At 43.1% G+C, this 18,801-nt stretch overlaps 1 protein-coding gene across 3 annotated transcripts in view; it reads right to left on the bottom strand.

Annotated features, from left to right (window-relative positions):
* Positions 1–18,801, bottom strand: part of LDAH (lipid droplet associated hydrolase) — a 199,598-nt gene that overhangs the window by 106,075 nt on the left and 74,722 nt on the right. For all 3 annotated transcript variants that reach the window (XM_066596791.1, XM_066596800.1, XM_066596783.1), the window contains one exon: positions 136–302. In XM_066596791.1, coding sequence (XP_066452888.1) covers positions 136–302 — 167 coding nt within the window. The remainder of the gene's footprint in view (positions 1–135; positions 303–18,801) is intronic.

The raw sequence follows: 18,801 nt of genomic DNA, 5'->3' as shown, positions 1-18,801 counted from the left end.
AGAATGCCTTGTCCAAAAAGACGAGCAGACATGTTAGACAAACGACATTCATATGGTTACCCGGAGTCACAACCAGCTTGATGTAAAAGTAACGACAGTGGCAGTAGATCATTGCTACCGCTGAAAACAACTTACCTTCAGCTTAGGAGATCGCCTCATCATCTCCAAGATGATATAACAACCGATAGAATGGCCGATAAGGACCAACTTTGTGTCAGCGGGGACATTCTGCTGTAAGAAGAAGAGCTTATGTTCAATTTGTCCATTGAGGCCAAATACATCCTCCACCTGGTCGTCGTGTTCTGCACAGAGAAAAAGAGATAAACATATGAATCCGTACTCAGACAACACAAAAAGTAGCAACGTGGCCAATAATAAGCAACCCAACAATGTAACTCATTTTGTAATGCATGGGATGCAGAAGCATCCCGATAAGTTGTAGCCATTCTTTCACTGTTAGGCTGGGTTCACACAGGGCGGATTTGCCGCGGTTTTGCCGCTGCAGATCCGCCCGCGGCAAAACCGCCCGCGGCCACTAATCTCGGGATTAGCCAGCCATGTGGACGAGGTTTCTCACAAACCTCGTCCACATGGGACGGCTAATCCGCAGCGGTAAATCCGGCTGAAATCGTGGCCGCCGCAGCCGCGGTTTCAAAAGAAGCAGCATGTATATTTACTTTTTTTTTTTGTTTATTTATGTCGCGGCCGCGCTCTCCTCTATGGGAGCGCCGGCCGCAACGGAAAAGCATGCGGCCGAGCCGCTTCAAAGCCGCCGCGGCTTAAACCGCGGCGGTTCTCCCGGCGGAAATCTCGCGGTTTTTGCTGCGGCCAAACCGCGAGATTTCCGACGGGAATCCGCCCTGTGTGAACCCAGCCTAATAGTTTCCATAAACTATTTTTTATGAAAACTGCAGACTGCCCTGCAAAAAAATGAGCCCACATACAGAGCAAAAAACAGAAAAATGAAAAAAGTTATGGAGGTCTAAAGATGACGACTGAAAGCAATTTTTTATTTCAACAAAGCATTTTTTTAAGTAGTACAAAATAAAAAAATGATATAAGTTTGGTATCGCTGTAATCATACCGACGCACAGAATAAAGATAACAGGTCCCCAAAAATAGCAACATTAAAAATTAAACTGACGATGCAAAAAACAAGCCCCTATCTATATATCTATCCCATATCTATCTATCTATCTCCTATCTATCTCCTATCTATCTATCTCTCTCATATATATCTATCTCATATCTCTATCTAGCTATCTTATCTAACTTCTATCTATCTATCTCATATCTCTATCTATCTTCTATCTATCTATCTATCTATCTCATATCTATCTATCTATCTCATATCTATCTATCTATCTCATATCTATCTATCTATCTATCTCATATCTCTATCTATCTCATATCTCTATCTATCTATCTATCTCATATCTATCACATATCTCTATCTATCTGTCCATCTATCTCATATCTATCTCATATATCTATCTATCTCATATCTCTATCTATCTATCTATCTCATCTATCCATCTATCTATCTATCTCATATCTATTTATATATCTCATATCTCTAGCTATCACATATCTCTATCTATCACATATCTCTATCTATCTATCTCATATCTATTACATATCTATCTATCTCATATCTATCTACCTACCTATCTTATATCAATCTATCTATCTCATCTATCCATCTATCTATCTATCTCATATCTATTTATATATCTCATATCTCTAGCTATCACATATCTCTATCTATCACATATCTCTATCTATCTATCTATCTCATATCTATTACATATCTATCTATCTCATATCTATCTACCTACCTATCTTATATCTATCTATCTATCTATCTATCTCATCTATCCATTTATCTATCTATCTATCTAATATCTCTATCTATCTATTTCATATCTCTATCGCATATCTATTTATCTATCTTTATCTATCTATCTATCTATCTATCTATCTATCTATCTCATATCTCTATCTATCTATCTTATATCTCTATCTATCTATCTATCACATATCTCTATCTATCTAGCTATCTCATATCTATCTCAAACCTATCTATCTCATATCTATCTGTCTGTCTATCTATCTATCTCATATCTATCTGTCTGTCTATCTATCTATCTCATATCTCTATCTATCTATCTCATATCTATCTATCTATCTATCACTATTTAGAACTACACAACACAGATTAAGTGGATAGTCTCACAAACAGAACCTAGTGATCAGTTGTTTGATGCAGATGCAGCTCTTGAAACCCCTTCTGATTAGTTGAGTAGTAGTAAGACTCTCCACTTTGGTTCACAAGCTCAAGTCCTGAGCAGTGAACTTCCTCTGTATGGCCCTGATAGCTGACAGTGTATATGTACAAGGGTTGTACATGATCTGTTTATACCCAGGACTGTAACTGTAACAAGGGGCGCCCTCTACATCTAGAGGAAAGAAGGTTTCTACAACGACATATAAAGGGGTTCTTTACTGTAAGAGCAGTGAGACTATGGAACTCTCCGCCTGAAGATGTGGTGATGGGGAACTCACTAAAAGAGTATAAGAGGGGCCTGGACACCTTTCTCGAGCATTACGATTTTGCATTTTAAAATCACTAATTACTGCAGAAGAGTCAGTGATACGGGGATTATTCCGATTGCCTGATTAGAGTCACTAAGGAAATGTTTTCCCCTTAATTTGGAAAAAAAACTCATTAAGGCCTCCTGCAGACGAGCGGGTCGGATCCGGCGGCGAGAATTCTCGCCGCGGGACCTGACCTGAGCGCCTGCAGAGACGAGCGCGTACTCACCCGCGCCCAGCGGCCCCGGCTCTTTCATGTGCCGGCTGCCGGGCAGCCGGCGCATGCGCAGACCGGAGCCGGCGGCTGGGTGAGTGACGTTACTGTGCGAGGCTCTGTGAGCCCCGCACAAAAGTAGGACATACCGCGGTTTGTTTGCCGCGCGATATTTCGCGCGGCCAAACCGCGGCCGTCTGCATAGGAGTGCGTATTGTAATGCACTCCTATGCAGGCTTTGAGCGGCGGAAATCCCGCCACGGGATTTCCGCCCGTGTGCAGGCGGCCTTAGAGGTTGTTTTTTCTCTCCTCTGGATCAACATTGATGGAAATTAGGCTGAACTGATTGGACATATGTCTTTTTTTGGCCTAACATACTATGCTAATATGTTGTCTCTACGAGAAACCCCTTCAAAGGATTTGTACACATTTGCACCCATTTTGCTAATTGCTCCAATGTATCTAAAATAATAAAAAAGAATTTGGCAACTGAATATATAGTCTTGGTAAAAAAAAAAAAAAAGAAGTGTCTGTTATAAAAAAAAGAGAGGCGAGCAAACACATGACTGTAGGGTCAGACCATGCGCAGGGTTTGTCCACACCTATTTGGAAAGTTGTTTCATTTTGTATTTTAGGTGTAATCGAGCAATGAAATGCTTATGAGAAGTTCACATAAAACGTTTAAAGGAGATGTCCCGAGGCAGCAAGTGGGTCTATACACTTCTGTATGGCCATAATAATGCACTTTGTAATATACATTGTGCATTAATTATGAGCCATACAGAAGTTATAAAAAGTTTTATACTTACCTGCTCCGTTGCTAGCGTCCTCGTTCCCATGGTGCCAACTAATTTTCGGCCTCCGATGGCCAAATTAGCCGCGCTTGCGCAGTCCGGGTCTTCTCCTCTTCTCTATGGGGCTCCGTGTAGCTCCGTGTAGCTCCGCCCCGTCACGTGCCGATTCCAGCCAATCAGGAGGCTGGAATCGGCAATGGACCGCACAGAAGCCCTGCGGTCCATGAAGACAGAGGATCCCGGCGGCCATCTTCAGCAGGTGAGTATGAAGACGCCGGACCGCCGGGATTCAGGTAAGCGCTGTGCGGGTGGGTTTTTTAACCCCTGCATCGGGGTTGTCTCGCGCCGAACGGGGGGGGGGTTTAAAAAAAAAAAAACCCGTTTCGGCGCGGGACATCTCCTTTAATGAGTGATAAATACTGAGTAAAACAAAGGTAATAAAAACACAAAGAATCCTCCAAAACAGAACAGAGAAGCGCAGTAGTTATTTAGCTGATGTTCCTGACTTGCATCCCATCACATTTTTGGCTGCAGCGAAGCAGATGAGTATAAATGTTGAGGTGCGGAGTACAGCGCTTCACTCCAGACAGAACCTATGAAGTGGGATTTGGACTGATTTAAAAGCATGGTGCATTCCAGGGCTTCCACCGCCCGCAGCTAACTCATGTACTATCAATTCTTCTAGCACAATTATAACAAATCAAAGCCGGAGTTAGAGAGGCCAATATCACTGCGTCACTTCACTGCGGTGTTCTTGGCACTTAGAAGACGACCGGACAAGGAACAGTATGAAAAGGACGTAATGGATGTCAAATACTGTAATGCTTTAGGTGTCATTGCAGTTCACCGCGATGTTACAGACTCTTGTAGATATAACTGGTTCTGCTGTATAACAAATACTGTGTGTATCTATTTATCTCATATCTATCTAACTCATATCTATCTATCTCATATCTATCAATCTATCCCATATCTATCTCATATCTATCTATCTATCTATCTCCTATCTATCTATTTATCTATCTCATATCTATCTATCTCATATCTATCTATCTATCTATCTATCTATCTATCTATCTATCTATCTATCCCATATCTATCTATCTCATATCTATCTATGTATCTCATATCTATCTATCTCCTATCTATCTAATATCTATCTCCTATCTATCTAATATCTATCTCATATCCATCTATCCCCTATCTATCTATCTATCTATCTATCTATCCCATATCTATCTATCTATCTATCCCATATCTATCTATCTATAATCTATCTATCTCATATCTATCTATCTATCTATCTATCTATCTATCTATCTATCTATCTATCTCATATCTAGCTATCTATCTATCCCATATCTATCTATCTATCTATCTATCTATCTATCCCATATCTATCTATCTATCTATCTATCTATCTCATATCTATCTATCTCCTATCTATCTAATATCTATCTCCTATCTATCTAATATCTATCTCCTATCTATCTATCTCCTATCTATCTATCTAACTATCTATCTAATCTATCTCATATCTATCTATCTATATATATATTATAAAAATATTTTTTTGCTACTTAAAGGGGTTGTGCCAAAATGCCCCCCCCCCCCCCCCCCATTGAAAAAATCCTCTTAGGCCCACTTGGGACCCCCTCTTCACCTCAGAAGAGGGAGCCACTCATTAAGAGCAGCTCTTGTCCTGACAGAAGCTCTGCCACCCTATTGTTACAGGTAGGTCTTGCATGAAAATGGCCTTCCTGAAATACTTCACTTCCCCTCTGCAGTGGATGCAGCAGAGGAAATATGAGACTGATTGTGGCTCCCCCATAAAATCAGCTGTTTTTTGGGGGGGGGCAAGAATGGGAATCAGTGCGATGAGCTGATTACCCCAATTCCCACACAAGGGTTGTGCACATCTTGGCACAACTCCTTTAAAATTAGTTTAAAAACTGAAAATATAGGTCCCGGCTCATCAAGGCACTTGCAATAATTTTCTGTTATTTTAAAAAGTTGCACATTTTGCCATATGCAGTTTTGGAGCAAATGATTTGCAACGTTTTAGGTTTTTGCACAATACTTGCCTCTTTTCCAAAAAGTAGGTGTGGCTTAATGTGTGGGTACAGCCTTCTACTGCTTGACACATACTTACCATAATTTACACCACATATATATAAATACCATCCCTAAGTGCAATACAGTGATGACCTGTTCCATGTAAAGAGGAGCTGTCACTAGATAAAGTCAGCGGGGCTGGCGGCATGGCTCTGCAGCTGTGGCTCCATTGACAATCAATGGGTTTTTTATACTCCTCTCCCTTTATGCAGATTGACTCTTCTTAGGTTGAGCCCCCAATGCTGTCAATTTGTTGAGTTGGTTGTCTGCGCCGCTCAGTCTCAATGGGTGACAGTGTAAAGGGGGCAAATGTACGCTACATATTATGTTGTTCATTGTTACTGTGTTGTAGTTGGTCTTTTATTTGTGTTTTGTTCCTTTAAAAAATCAGGCCAGAGGGGTCACCCGAGAGAAGGAGCAGAGTCAGACGTTTAGCCCTCTGTGCGTAAGGACCATAGAGTATGCGCGCCATGCACTATAATAATAATAATAATAATCTTTATTTGTATAGCGCCAACTTATTCCGCAGCGCAGAAGCGCGTGGCTTAGAACACATTCTGTCTGCAGTAAGTGGGATCCAACTAGGAAGGACCCAAGCATCGTTACGGAGACTGGATTCAATCTGTGTACTCGGACTCTGCTTCCTTGGTCCTCTGCGTCCCCTCCAGAGTGCAAGCACCGAAACACTTGCTGTACACCAGGAGCTGTGATTGTGAACCATTAAAACGGAACTATTGCCTGGTTAATAAAGTTGTTGGCAACGCATATGGAACCAACATGAGCCGTTCAAAGCGTTGGGACGTGAGCAACTGGAAACACGTCCCTAGGACGCTCCATGGCCTTCGCCAAGAGTGAGATGGACTCCAGTGAGTCCCAGATTTCCAAAACCGGACTACAGCCCATAGGTAGGTCTGAGGTCTGTGTCATCCTTAGATGTTCTTTCAAGTCTAGTTAGTCCTGCCCCCAGTGTAACAACGGTAGAGACTGCCCTTTCAAAGGGACACCCTCACTAAGCTAAAATGAAGGTGACCTACTGCTCTTGAGCCCTCACTTAGCTTCCAGGCGTTGATGACCACTGACTCCCGACTTGCAACGTGCAATCATATTGTCACTACCACAACAGCTGGTCACCATGGGGGCCACACAGTCTGAAGAGAGGTATCCAAACCACAGGATTCATCAACAGGGGCTGAAATTTCTCAACACAGCCCAACAAGTCATCCTTACTTTAGAAGGGGCTTCTCTGGTTGGAGCACTTTTTGTAGGATTCTTTTTCACTGTACGACAAAAGGTCACTTGAGTACAGTCTCTGCTCGGTATGCCTCACCTAGAATACAAATTAACATCGGCAAGGCCGAGGCTTTGAGTATCTCAATAACAGATAATATATTTTCGCTAACTGTGTTTATCCATCTGCGCAACATCTCCACGTCACTTTATAAAAATTGAATAATACTGAAAGTAAACATAACTAATATGTTTAACACCGAGTGTGTTATTTTATTTTATGTCTACTGTTAACGTGTTTTAAATTACCTAAAGCAACCTCTCTATTCCCGGCGTATAATACTTAATAAATCTCCAGGCCTTTCAGGAGTCATGGGTAACAGCGACGAAAATGCAACAACTCTTAGAAGAGATACAAATAAAACGAAATGAAACATCGTCCCAGTGCAATTTATTCCTCGGCTTCTGGCAGGACTCGGAGAATCGCTTCTTTTGAACACAGTTTGGAACTGAAAATGAAACACATGTAGACACAAATAAATGAGATAAGAGGCTGTTTAGCCAAAGGGGTCTTCTAGTCGGGATTATAAAACAAGGAAGTTTCTAAGTAGGATCCAAAACCTCTAAAAACTCCCTTTGGCCAAAACATTATTAACCACGATTCCATTTTCAGCGCACATAAAATATACACAATATTCTATTAACGGCACGATATTAATGTCAGCGCCTCTTTCCTGCATACAATGGAGGTTTATGTTACAGGTTTAGCTGATCCCAGCAAGGCAGTTGAGGCAAGTGACTAGTCCGTGTGACAAACAGCAATGAAAATGGATTTCTGCAGGGAAATAGTCAAAGGCTCATGGACCTTGGTGCAAAAGTTTAGGTTGCCCTCCTCTCCTCCACAATCTAATTGTGCATCCCCTGTGCCACCCCCACAATCTAATTGTATGTCTTCAGTGCAGCCCCACCATCTAATTTTTGTATCCTCCTATTTCCCCACAATCTAATTGTGCCTCCCCAGTGCCCCTGCAATGTAACTGTGCATCCCCTGTGCCCCTACAATCTAACTAAGAGTGCCCTGTGCCCCGGCAATCGAATTGTGCATCCTGTGAGTCCCTGCAATCTAATTATGTGTTCTCTGTGCCCCCGATCCCCTAGCTGATAGTGCTCCATCTGTGCCCATGCTGCCCAATAGTACTTTTCTGGGATCCCTATTTGTCTGGTATCTTCATATCTTTCTTCTTTTTCTCTCCACGCATTGCACCAGTGGCTTAAGGCACTGCATACACACTGGTTTAATCTCCCCTGACTTTTCTATTTCAGTGCCCCAGAGAAGGGGTAAGTACAGAACTGAATAACTATAAACTTCTAACCTGTATGGTGACTAATGCTAGAAGTTGGACCAATAAGGTTGACAAACTGGAGGCAATAATGTCTGAGGAAAGCTATGACATAGTGGGAATAACTGAGACCTGCTTGGACAAAAGTTGTGACTGGGCAGTGAACTTTACAGGGTTACAGTCTGTTCAGAAGAGATCATGCAAAACAGTAAGGGGGAGGAGTTTGTATTTATGTTAAATTCTATTTAAACCCATACCACAGGAAGGTATATGTAAGGGAGATGTGCATGTGGATTCAGACTTCTTTTTCAATCTGGCTCAAGGTTGACTCAGCCTTCCATCCTTCCGAGGTCAGTAAAATGAGAACCCAGCTTGGTGGGGGGTAATAAGTAATAATTACCTGAAAGCGCTGTGGAATAAGTTGGCGCTATACAAGTGCTAAGATTTATTTATTTATTTTTATTTATTTACCGGAATTCAGACATATAGTGCAAAGTAGGGCGGCCAAAAAAACCTCAACTTTCAACTACAAAGCAAGACACCCTCTAATTTTTTCCTTTCAACAGACCGCTATTTGGGGCAGAGTTTCAGGTTCTTATGTCTACAACAAGGTTGTGCTCAAAGACCATGAATTTTCAGACTTTTACCGAAAATTGTCTTCTTTTCAGGTACTTCTTTTATTATGCATATTTACTTATTATGTCATGACCTTTAGGCTATATCTATTTATTTTATTTCAGAACTTATTCCATTCGGTATGGCATCAACCTGTGAAAGTAGGGAGATCTAACAAGCAGAGTATAATTTAAAACATTCACAATTTTTCAAAAATTTGCAGCTCAGACACGCTCATCAAACAGAGTCAATGGCCAGAGAGATAAAGATTTCTCATTTTGTCATGGCTGACATCAATGTTAGATCTTCCGCCACCTCGGGGGAAATATCTATGATGTATGAATACCTACAAAAAAACCTTAAATTTACAAAACCCACTGACAATCAAAAATAAAGGGATAGCAGATATCAGGGCCCATTGAAGACTCCCAATGGGAGGAGATTCTGAGCATGGCCCCTAAACTATCACTGAGTGAGTCGCATGGGCTGTCACATCCGTACCTACTACATAGAGTATATCACACTCCAGCTTTCTTGCATGACATAGGAGTAAGGGACAACCTGCTACGTATACATTGTAGGATCCAAAGAGTGGGATTAATACACATGAGGTTGAGATGCCCAAAACTGAGCAGATTGGATGTACGCTCATTAATCAATACCGTATACAAGGTTAATCAGGATTTTTCTGCACTAGTGTGCATACTCGGTTACGTGAGTGATCCACCCATAGAAGAGGAAGAGCAAATAGCACCATTTCTCATAATATACATCGGTTTTGAGCCTCATCTTGCAGTTGGAATTTACTAATTACTATTAGCAGATTGGGAAGGTGTCTTGCTGCATAGCTGCCACTTTATTTTTTGCCATATCTCTATGAGCCCCCCTACTGTACAGTACTTATATGGACAGAGGAACCTGTAGTCTAACCATGAATCGTTGACTTTTATGGGAATGTGTTATAGGCACGCTCTGTGACCTGTGCAGAGGTCATTATGCAGGAAGGGGGAGGAGGTGAGCTGTGACTACCACTTATTGTGAATGTACTATCACTGTATTATAAATATATAGTTAGTGTGTTTCATTGCAGTCCTGCTTGTGATGATAATGAGATGACTGCTTAAAGTTTTTTTTCTACAGAACAGGCAGTGCCAGACTATTAAAAAAAAATCACCAAAGATTCTTAAAATGTCTGTTTAACATAAAAACTTGATTCTAGACAAACAATGTGCTACTCCACTACTTGGCAATCTACAGACATTAGAAGAGGGCGTCAAGGTAGTAATCTATGATATTGGATCAGACTATGTCTGTAGTCATGGAGAAACAGGTCTGCACAGCAGCTGTAAACACAAAACCACAGCAGATTTTTAATAAAGACTACATGAATTGGAACAATAGAGAAAAAAATAACTGGATGCAAAGATGGAGAGAACTAGAACATTTGGAAATGTTGATATAGATGTGGTTCTGCTTTGAAGGGTACATGATCACTTTTGGGACCCCCCACCAATACTTAAAATGAGTGTGTTGCAATGCTAGTTAATTAGTTGAATGGGCCTTTGTTGCCATTTACTACACAATAGGTGAGTGCGATGGCCACTGTGCAGAAGACATGGCCAAGGGACCTCTGTTCTTTGGTTGCCCAGATCACAGGGAGTCCAGAGTTTGCCCCCCACCCCACCCTCATTTTAAATAAAGCCCGTCACCCCATTTTGGCAGTGCAATCTTATAGCATTGTAAAATGTGGCCCCTGAGGATGATACCTTATTTTTATGAACAGATGCTTCAATCCAGAAATACGAATGTTAACGCACTTCTCACACCGTATGCAAGTGACAGATGGACCATCTACTGGTGGTTCATCTCTAACTCTGGCCCACACTCTCTCTCACTTCCGTAGTAACATAGTATATTAGGCCGAAAGAAGACACATGTCCATCCAGTTCAGCCCATTAACCCCCAATGTTAATCCAGAGGAAGGCAACAAAACTAATGAAGTAGAAGCCAATTCAGGTGAAAAAAAAAATGTCTTCTGGCAATTGAAATAATCCGCGGATCGTCGACCCGTCTGAGGTTATTATTGACTATAACATTTAATATTGTATCACTCAAGAAAAGTGTCCAGGTCCCTCTTGAACTCTTTATCGAATTTGTGATCATCACGTCCTCAGGCAGAGAGTGCCATGGTCTCACTGCTCTTAGGCCTTAGTCAGACGGGCGTTTTTTCGCGCGATTTGCGGATCGCATGACGGATGCGCATCCGCAAATCGCGTGACCGGTGCGCGAAAGTCGCCCGCAAATCGCCCGAAAATCTGCTCCTAGCCGCATTTCATTAGAAACGGGCCGGAGCTGTCCAGCGCATTGCATTCAATGGAGACGGCAATACAGCCGTCTCCATTGAAAGCAATGCGCTGCGGGCGAGCCCGGGATGAATTGTCGGTAAGGGCTTAAATATATAAGCCCTTCCCTGCAATTCATCCTAAAATGTGTTAAAATAAAAAAAATTTGTATACTCACCTTCTCCCGGCAGCCGGAGCTCCGCGCGGCCGTCCTGCAGTGGGTGTGAAGGGGGTGTGAGTCAGACCTGCCACCTGATTGGCTCAGCGCTGAGCCAATCAGAGGCATGCCTCACTCACACCCATTCATGAATTCATGAATGGATGTGAGTCAGACCTGCCCCTGATTGGCTCAGCGCTGAGAGGCAGCAGTCACTCACCCATTCATGAATTCATGAATGGGTGTGTGAGTGAAACCGGCCTCTGATTGGTCAGGGCTGTGACCAATCAGAGGCAGATCATTCAGCAGGCGGGGATTTTAAAGCCCCGCCGGCTGAATAGTGCCAAGAAGCAGTTCAGGAGAACTGACAGCGGCCGCGGCTGGACTCCGGCTGCAGCGGAAAGGTGAGTATACAATTTTTTTTTATTTTAACACATTTTAGGATGAATTGCAGGGAAGGGCTTATATATTTAACTCCTTCCCGACAATTCACCCCGCGCACGCCGGCAGCCCATTGCTTTCAATGGAGCGGCTGTATTGCCGCTCCATTGAATTCAATGGGCAAACATCGTTCGTCTCTGCCACAGCTGTTACAGCTGTGGCAGAGAAGAATGATTTGTCTTCTATATGTTCTCAATGGGGTCGGCGCTGCTGCCACCGGCCCCATTGAGCGCATATAGAGAAGAGAACAGGAATCGCAGATCGCAGATAGGTGCGATCTGCGATTTCTGTTCTATAATTTATCGGACGAGCGCATAAAAAGCGCTCATGTGTCCGATACTATTGCAAAGCAATGGTTTTAAAAAATCGCGGCTAAAAACGCCCGTCTGACTAAGGCCTTACAGTAAAGAACCCCGTTCTCTAAACATGCCCTCTGGAGTCTTGCTATGGTCACTTAAGACGTCTTGTGTTTCAAGTACGCCTGCACCAGTCTTAGGGATCCAGCGCATGCGCATACTTTTGGCCAGTCAAGTTTTGAATGACATCACGCACATGCTCCATTCTCCATGCGGTGCAGACTACTTGAAACGCGAGACGCGCTGGTGAAGACATCTTGCTTTTCAAGTATTCTGCGCCTGCGTTGCAGTAAAGAATCCTGCACTTGTGCGGTGAGTTCCCCTCAGCCAGTCTCATCAGGTATGACATCACTGCGCTTGCGCGGTCACCCTTGATACAATGCAGAAAATATTTGAAACGCAAGACATGTCTACTGGGCAGAGCTGGAGACGTATTTAGAGGCAGGCAGTGCGAGAGAGCTCAGACCAGAGCTGGAGGTTAGAAACCCATTGGGCAGTCCACCTGTCATCTGCACACGAGAAGTGCACCAACGTTCACATTTCGGGATTAGAGCGACTTGATAATAAAGGTTCTATTATTATTAGCAACAAGTTCCAACTTCTTACAATACAAATAGTTTTAGACCGCCAACACGAAGTGTCAGACATCCTTTAATGATACGCCATGACATTCCGTAAGCGTAATAACTCTAAAAGGTGGCAAAAACTATTGCAGAAAACGACCCAAAAACAAAAAAAGACAGACATGATATTGGCAGAGGATATATGGAAGGGGAACATGGCAGTAAAATTGGGGTACCCAAATTCTCAACAATATGGCTATAAAAGATCGAAAGTCAACACATGTCCACCATTACCACCTTTTTAAAACTGTCACTCCCTTTCTGACTTTATATTGCTACGGTTTTATGAGTCTTCCCATTCTAAGAATCTAAAAATATGTTTTCTCCTTTGTCCTCCTAATACAAAGAAGCCTCAGCCTAGTTGGAGACGTAAATTAAGACCAGTTGTGTAGGGGCAACGCTGAGAATATTAAACACATGTGAACACCGGTTGCATCATTTGGCATGAAGACATTTGAAGTTTGTAAATAAAACTGTAGGACAAACAGAAGACACGTATGAGGCGGCCGCAGAGCGGAGGAGAACGCACGCAATGGAGCAGTAGAGAGGGAGACGCGAGCAACCACAACCAGAGATGACGATGCTGACAGTACTGTAATAGGCCGGGCTCACATGAGTGTGTGGTCAACAACGTCTGATGTGTGTGGGTTTTGCACGCATAATACGCTATACCAAATCTCCTATAGGCTGCCATGTTGCCATGAATTGCGCAAAATACACCCGCAAGAAAAATAGCAGCATGTTCTATCTTGGCTGAATTTCTCTAAGATATTGCATAGCGATTGGAGGAATGCAGCAAATTGCGGCCGTCTGAGCCCGGGCTTAGAGGGGTTGTCTGCGATATACTAAAAAATGATAAATGTAGGGAAAGTGATTAAAAAGAATCTACAGTCACCAGTTAGAACCCCCACCGCCATGGGGAAGAACCCGTTGGGGAGGTTCAATACGCGTAAGTGGGATCCACCATGTCTGCATTCATGAATTTTTGATGTATATTAGAGATGAGCGAGTATACTCGCTAAGGCACATTACTCAAGTGAGTAGTGCCTTAGCCGAGTATCTCCCTGCTCGTCTCTAAAGATTCGGGGGCCGGCGAGGAGATGCGGGGGAGAGTGGGGAGGAACGGAGGGGAGATCTCTCTCTCCCTCTCTCCCCCCTGCTCCCCGCCGCAACTCACCTGTCACCCGCGCCAGCCCCCGAATCTTTAGAGACGAGCGGGGAGATACTCGGCTATGGCACTACTCGCTCGAGTAATGTGCCTTAGCGAGTATACTCGCTCATCTCTAATGTATATCAATAAATTGGATTTTTAACCATTTTAACTTCACCCTTGAAATTGCTTATAGGAGGAGACAGCGTCCCTTTACAGCTATAGCATACAACATGATTAAAATCAGCTGTCTCCATACAAGCGATTAAAGGTGCATATTGGAAATATACTAAAAATGTAAGAAAGGAGGAAAAAAAATACATTTAAGTATTTTCTGTTTGGATAATCTCCAAAATTGACAGTCAAATTCTAAACTAATTAAATAAATGATTAACAAAAGCTACAAGACAAAAGAAAAACCGCCATCTAAAATAAATACAGTAACCATATTGTTACCAGCTTGAAGAGACAGATATTATGATTTAAATTAACCTCCCGGCTCATTCGAAACCCGGTTCTCCAAGGAACCATTCGTCTGAAGTTCAAGATAAACAAGTCATTTGTTATTGCATGTTTGACAAATGACTTTTGGTTAGTGCCGTTTTCCAAACTACATTTGCAGCCGACCGTACGGTAAGGAGAGGGAAAGAACACGCAGTGCGTAGAGACATGTAGCAGTCTGCATGTCATTCCTGCTAACGCATGTAGATGGGAACAACATTGTGAAACTTTGCACTATTTTTTGTTAATTCATAAAGTTCTAAAAAAAAAAGTATAAAACTAAAAGCAGGAACGTAAAATGTGTTCTTAGTCGAGTCTAAATTTCTTTGTATGATGGGGACATCTTGCTGTTGGGTTCTTGAGCTTAATACCGCCTTATTACCAAGGGGTGGCACTGAAGTGGCAGGGTATTTAAAGGAAAAGATGACCACTAGAGATGAGCGAGTACCAAAATGCTCGGGTGCTCGTTATTCGAGTCGAGCTTTTTGTAATATTCGAAAGCTCTATTCGAGTAACGAACCCCATTGAAGTCAATGCAAGCCACATACTGCTGTGGACGTGCGGACTGCAGCACGTCACCGCAGGACGTGGTAATGCGGTGAGGGGTCAAAACGGGGAGGGATCGAACTCGGCGTGGTACTCGCTCGAGTAACGAGCACCATCGAGTATGCTAATACTCGAACGAGCATCAAGCTCGGACGAGCATGTTCGCTCAACTCTAATGACCACAGTACACAAAAATATCAACTTTGCTGCTGCGTTTCTGGTGTCACCCAGCTCCCTTTGGATTCTAGAGGAGTCCCACTCACATAGCGGAGAAGTCCCACTAACATAGCAGGCTTCTCTGCAAAGTAAGTACATTTTATTTTTTGTCCATTATCCATTCAGCTAGCATGTGGATTTTATTTCCTTTTTACAGTACTGTACCAACTAAGGCTGGGTGATTAATCAAATTAATTTGATCAATTCGCCCATTAATGGCCCTCAAGTCAGTTTTTTTCAAATATCATTAATTCGATTTTATTTATTAGAATCCTAGGTGCATCGCGGCAAGTCATGGAGCAGAGTAGAGCGCTCCCAGCGTCTCCACCGTGCTGACTGATTCTGAGCCCCGCACCATTAGGACGCTGCATCTCCAGTGCCATTGATTGGGTACTTTCTACTTTATGCATGTATCCTGCCCACCCCCTGACTACCAACGAAGGCAGCCTATTCACCGCCGCCATGGCTCTGCTGATTATTCCCGCCGTGGCCATTAAATCTGGTTAGTTTTCCTGGGGGAAGGCACTAAGTGAATGTTGGCTGAAGAGCATTACGCAAGAGATCGATGGTAGCCACCCGGTCCTGTGCTCACTAGTACTGGTGTAAATGTGCTGTCACAAGTGCAGCTTCATACGAGCTTAAAGGGGTTGTCCCGCGAAAGCAAGTGGGGTATACACTTCTGTATGGCCATATTAATGCACTTTGTAATGTACATTGTGCATTAATTATGAGCCATACAGAAGTTATCAGAAGTTATTCACTTACCTGTTCCGTTGCTAGCGTCCCCGTCTCCATGGTGCCGTCTAATTTTCAGCGTCTAATCGCCGGATTAGACGCGCTTGCGCAGTCCTGTCTTCTTCTTTTCTGAATGGGGCCGCTCGTTCCGGAGAGCGGCTCCGTGTAGCTCCGCCCCGTCACGTGCCGATTCCAGCCAATCAGGAGGCTGGAATCGGCAATGGACCGCACAGAAGACCTGCGGTCCACCGAGGGAGAAGATCCCGGCGGCCATCTTCACCAGGTAAGTAAGAAGTCACCGGAGCGCGGGGATTGAGGTAAGCACTATCCCGTTTTCTTTTTTAACCCCTGCATCGGGTTTGTCTCGCGCCGAACGGGGGGGCTATTGAAGAAAAAAAAAACCCCGTTTCGGCGCGGGACAACCCCTTTAAGCGCAATTGCGCATACCTTAGAGCAACTTTTTTGCGCTATGAACTAGACTTTTTTGCATACGTATTGGTGTATTTTACTGTAGCTTTCTTCCCTCACGGCATGTTCATTTGCGCACAGCAAAAAACGCACCTATTGAAATAGCTAATTGGTTCCTTGCCAAACCCTACAAGGCAGGTTCAGGAATGGGATGCCTGTAAGGTACAATGCAGAACAACTGAAATATCCTAAGCAGGTTATGGGACTCTATGACTTGAACAGCACTCTGACAGTAAGTGCTACTTGTACTAAGTAGAGCTGCTGTCTGCGTGTTCAGAAGTAGTCGTGTAAAATGCCTTAACCTGCTTATGATTTCAGTCCTTCTGCATCACATTATGTACTAACTGTGAAGGGAACCTTTCTTCTAGGGTTGGGTAAATGTGCCAGGCAGATGTTGCATCAGTTGATTTCTTACTGAGCGCCTTTGTCAGCGTGAGAAATCAACTAATATAATAGTCGCTCGGTACATTTACTAATCGCCTATGTGTGATTAGTAAGATTGCCGACCCGGCTAGAGTGACACCAATCAGGGATCGAATGAGGGGCTGGGTGGCTGCTGGATGAGCTCATCTCTTGCAAAGACGCTCTGTCAGTTTAGGCAATTGGCCCTTTGAGAAGCAAAAATAATAAAATAAAAAAACATAAAAAAATGCAAAACTGAAAAAAAAAAACCACATCTTTACCTGCAAAACGTCTTTGTGTAAAAAAAAAAAAAAAAATGTAAACATATTCGGTACTGTCATTCGTAATGACCTGAACTTTTGCTTATTTTCCCGTTAAAATGTAAGGCCACATTAACACAGGCGACGCAATTTTGACGCAAGAAATTGACAGCAGTATCGCATCGGTGGTCCATGCGATAACACTGGATTTTCTCACGGCAATAACATGATTTTGTGTCTCTACAAAGTCGTGCGACTTTCTAGCACCACATGCAGGATTTTTCGGGGGGAGGGGCTTGAAATATAAGTCCTACCCCGAAAATAAGGCCAAGCTGCAGTAAAAAAACCCCAAAAAAACGTTACTTAAAAGGCGCTGTCATCTCCAGCGCATCTTCTCCCCTGAAACTCCCCGACACTTGCTTGAAGTCTTCTGCCAGCCCTTCTTGGATTGGAGGATCAAAATCAGAGCTGGCGCCTGATGAACCAATCACAGCCATTCATTCAGGCATTCAATGCCTGTGATTGGTCCATCGAGCGCTGGCTCTGATTGGCTGAGCCACGGCGCTCGGGAACAAATCACAGCCGGCCCTTCCTGGAGGCAGGGATTTTGATCCTCCAATCTAGGAAGGGCTAGCAGAAGACTAAAGACAATCGCTGGAGGTGAAGAGGAGACACACTCTGGAGACGACAGCAGCTCTTAGGTGATGTATTATTTATTATTTTTTTTTATACAGCTTGGGTTTAGTTTAGGGCTTTTACTGTAGGTTTTGTATTGTAAAATTTGCATCACACTGCACAAAAAAATGCATTTTCATGCGATGTAACAGAAAGGAAGGCCCTATAGGGGAACATAGGCTACAAAAAAATCGTAAGTAGCGGTAGAATAGAGCAGGACGCGATTTTGTAGTCTTGCAATGTCGCAGGCTACAAAACATTGCTCAAGTGGAAGAATGCAGAGGAAAGCTTGGGCACTATATATATGCGATTTGTAGCACTGCCCCATTGCGACAAAATCACATGATAAAGTCGCCCATGTGGATGTGGCCACGAACAGAGTTAATTAGTAGAATCAATTCCTCTAGAAGGAAGACAAATCACTCCATAAGAACCACCAACAGGAAGCTATCCTCTGAATCAGAGGTAGAAAGTTTACCCCAATGTAAAGAAGTCACAAATTCTGGCGCATTCCATATTTGTGCTAAAGTTTGCAACTTCTTTAGTTTTCTCATCCCTTTTGAAAGACGGCAAGAAAACGGAGTGGGGTTACATGGAGCCACCGTCAGCCCAACAGTCTACTTAATGTCCAGGCCCGAAGTGTCACCCATTATCTCACGGTTGTGCTGTAAACAATTGAGGTTATGGACCCTGAAGATTCCGGTAGTAGTGGTAAGGTCTTGTTTTTTTCTCTTCGAGAAGTTATGTTTTGCTCTCTGTTGATCCAGATTAATTGTCTAGGTTTGTTATGGAACACAGAAAACCACGGTAAATACTCAACTCAAGAGAACATGCAAATACTGAATCAAATACATTTTGCTGATTTTTGAACACTCCGGTGTGGTGCGCGAAGGCTTTATAAGAGGGTCAATGAAAGAACAACTTCATTTACTAGTAACAAGAGATCAAATTTCCAACCGAGGCACATGAACCTGTTCTTCTGACATTATTTGCCTGGGAATTCCAAGAAAAACATATCAGTTCAGATGT

The sequence above is a fragment of the Eleutherodactylus coqui genome, chromosome 1 (assembly GCF_035609145.1).
Source record: "Eleutherodactylus coqui strain aEleCoq1 chromosome 1, aEleCoq1.hap1, whole genome shotgun sequence".
NCBI classification, from domain to species: domain Eukaryota; kingdom Metazoa; phylum Chordata; class Amphibia; order Anura; family Eleutherodactylidae; genus Eleutherodactylus; species Eleutherodactylus coqui.
This window is presented reverse-complemented; position numbering and strand designations above follow the sequence as displayed.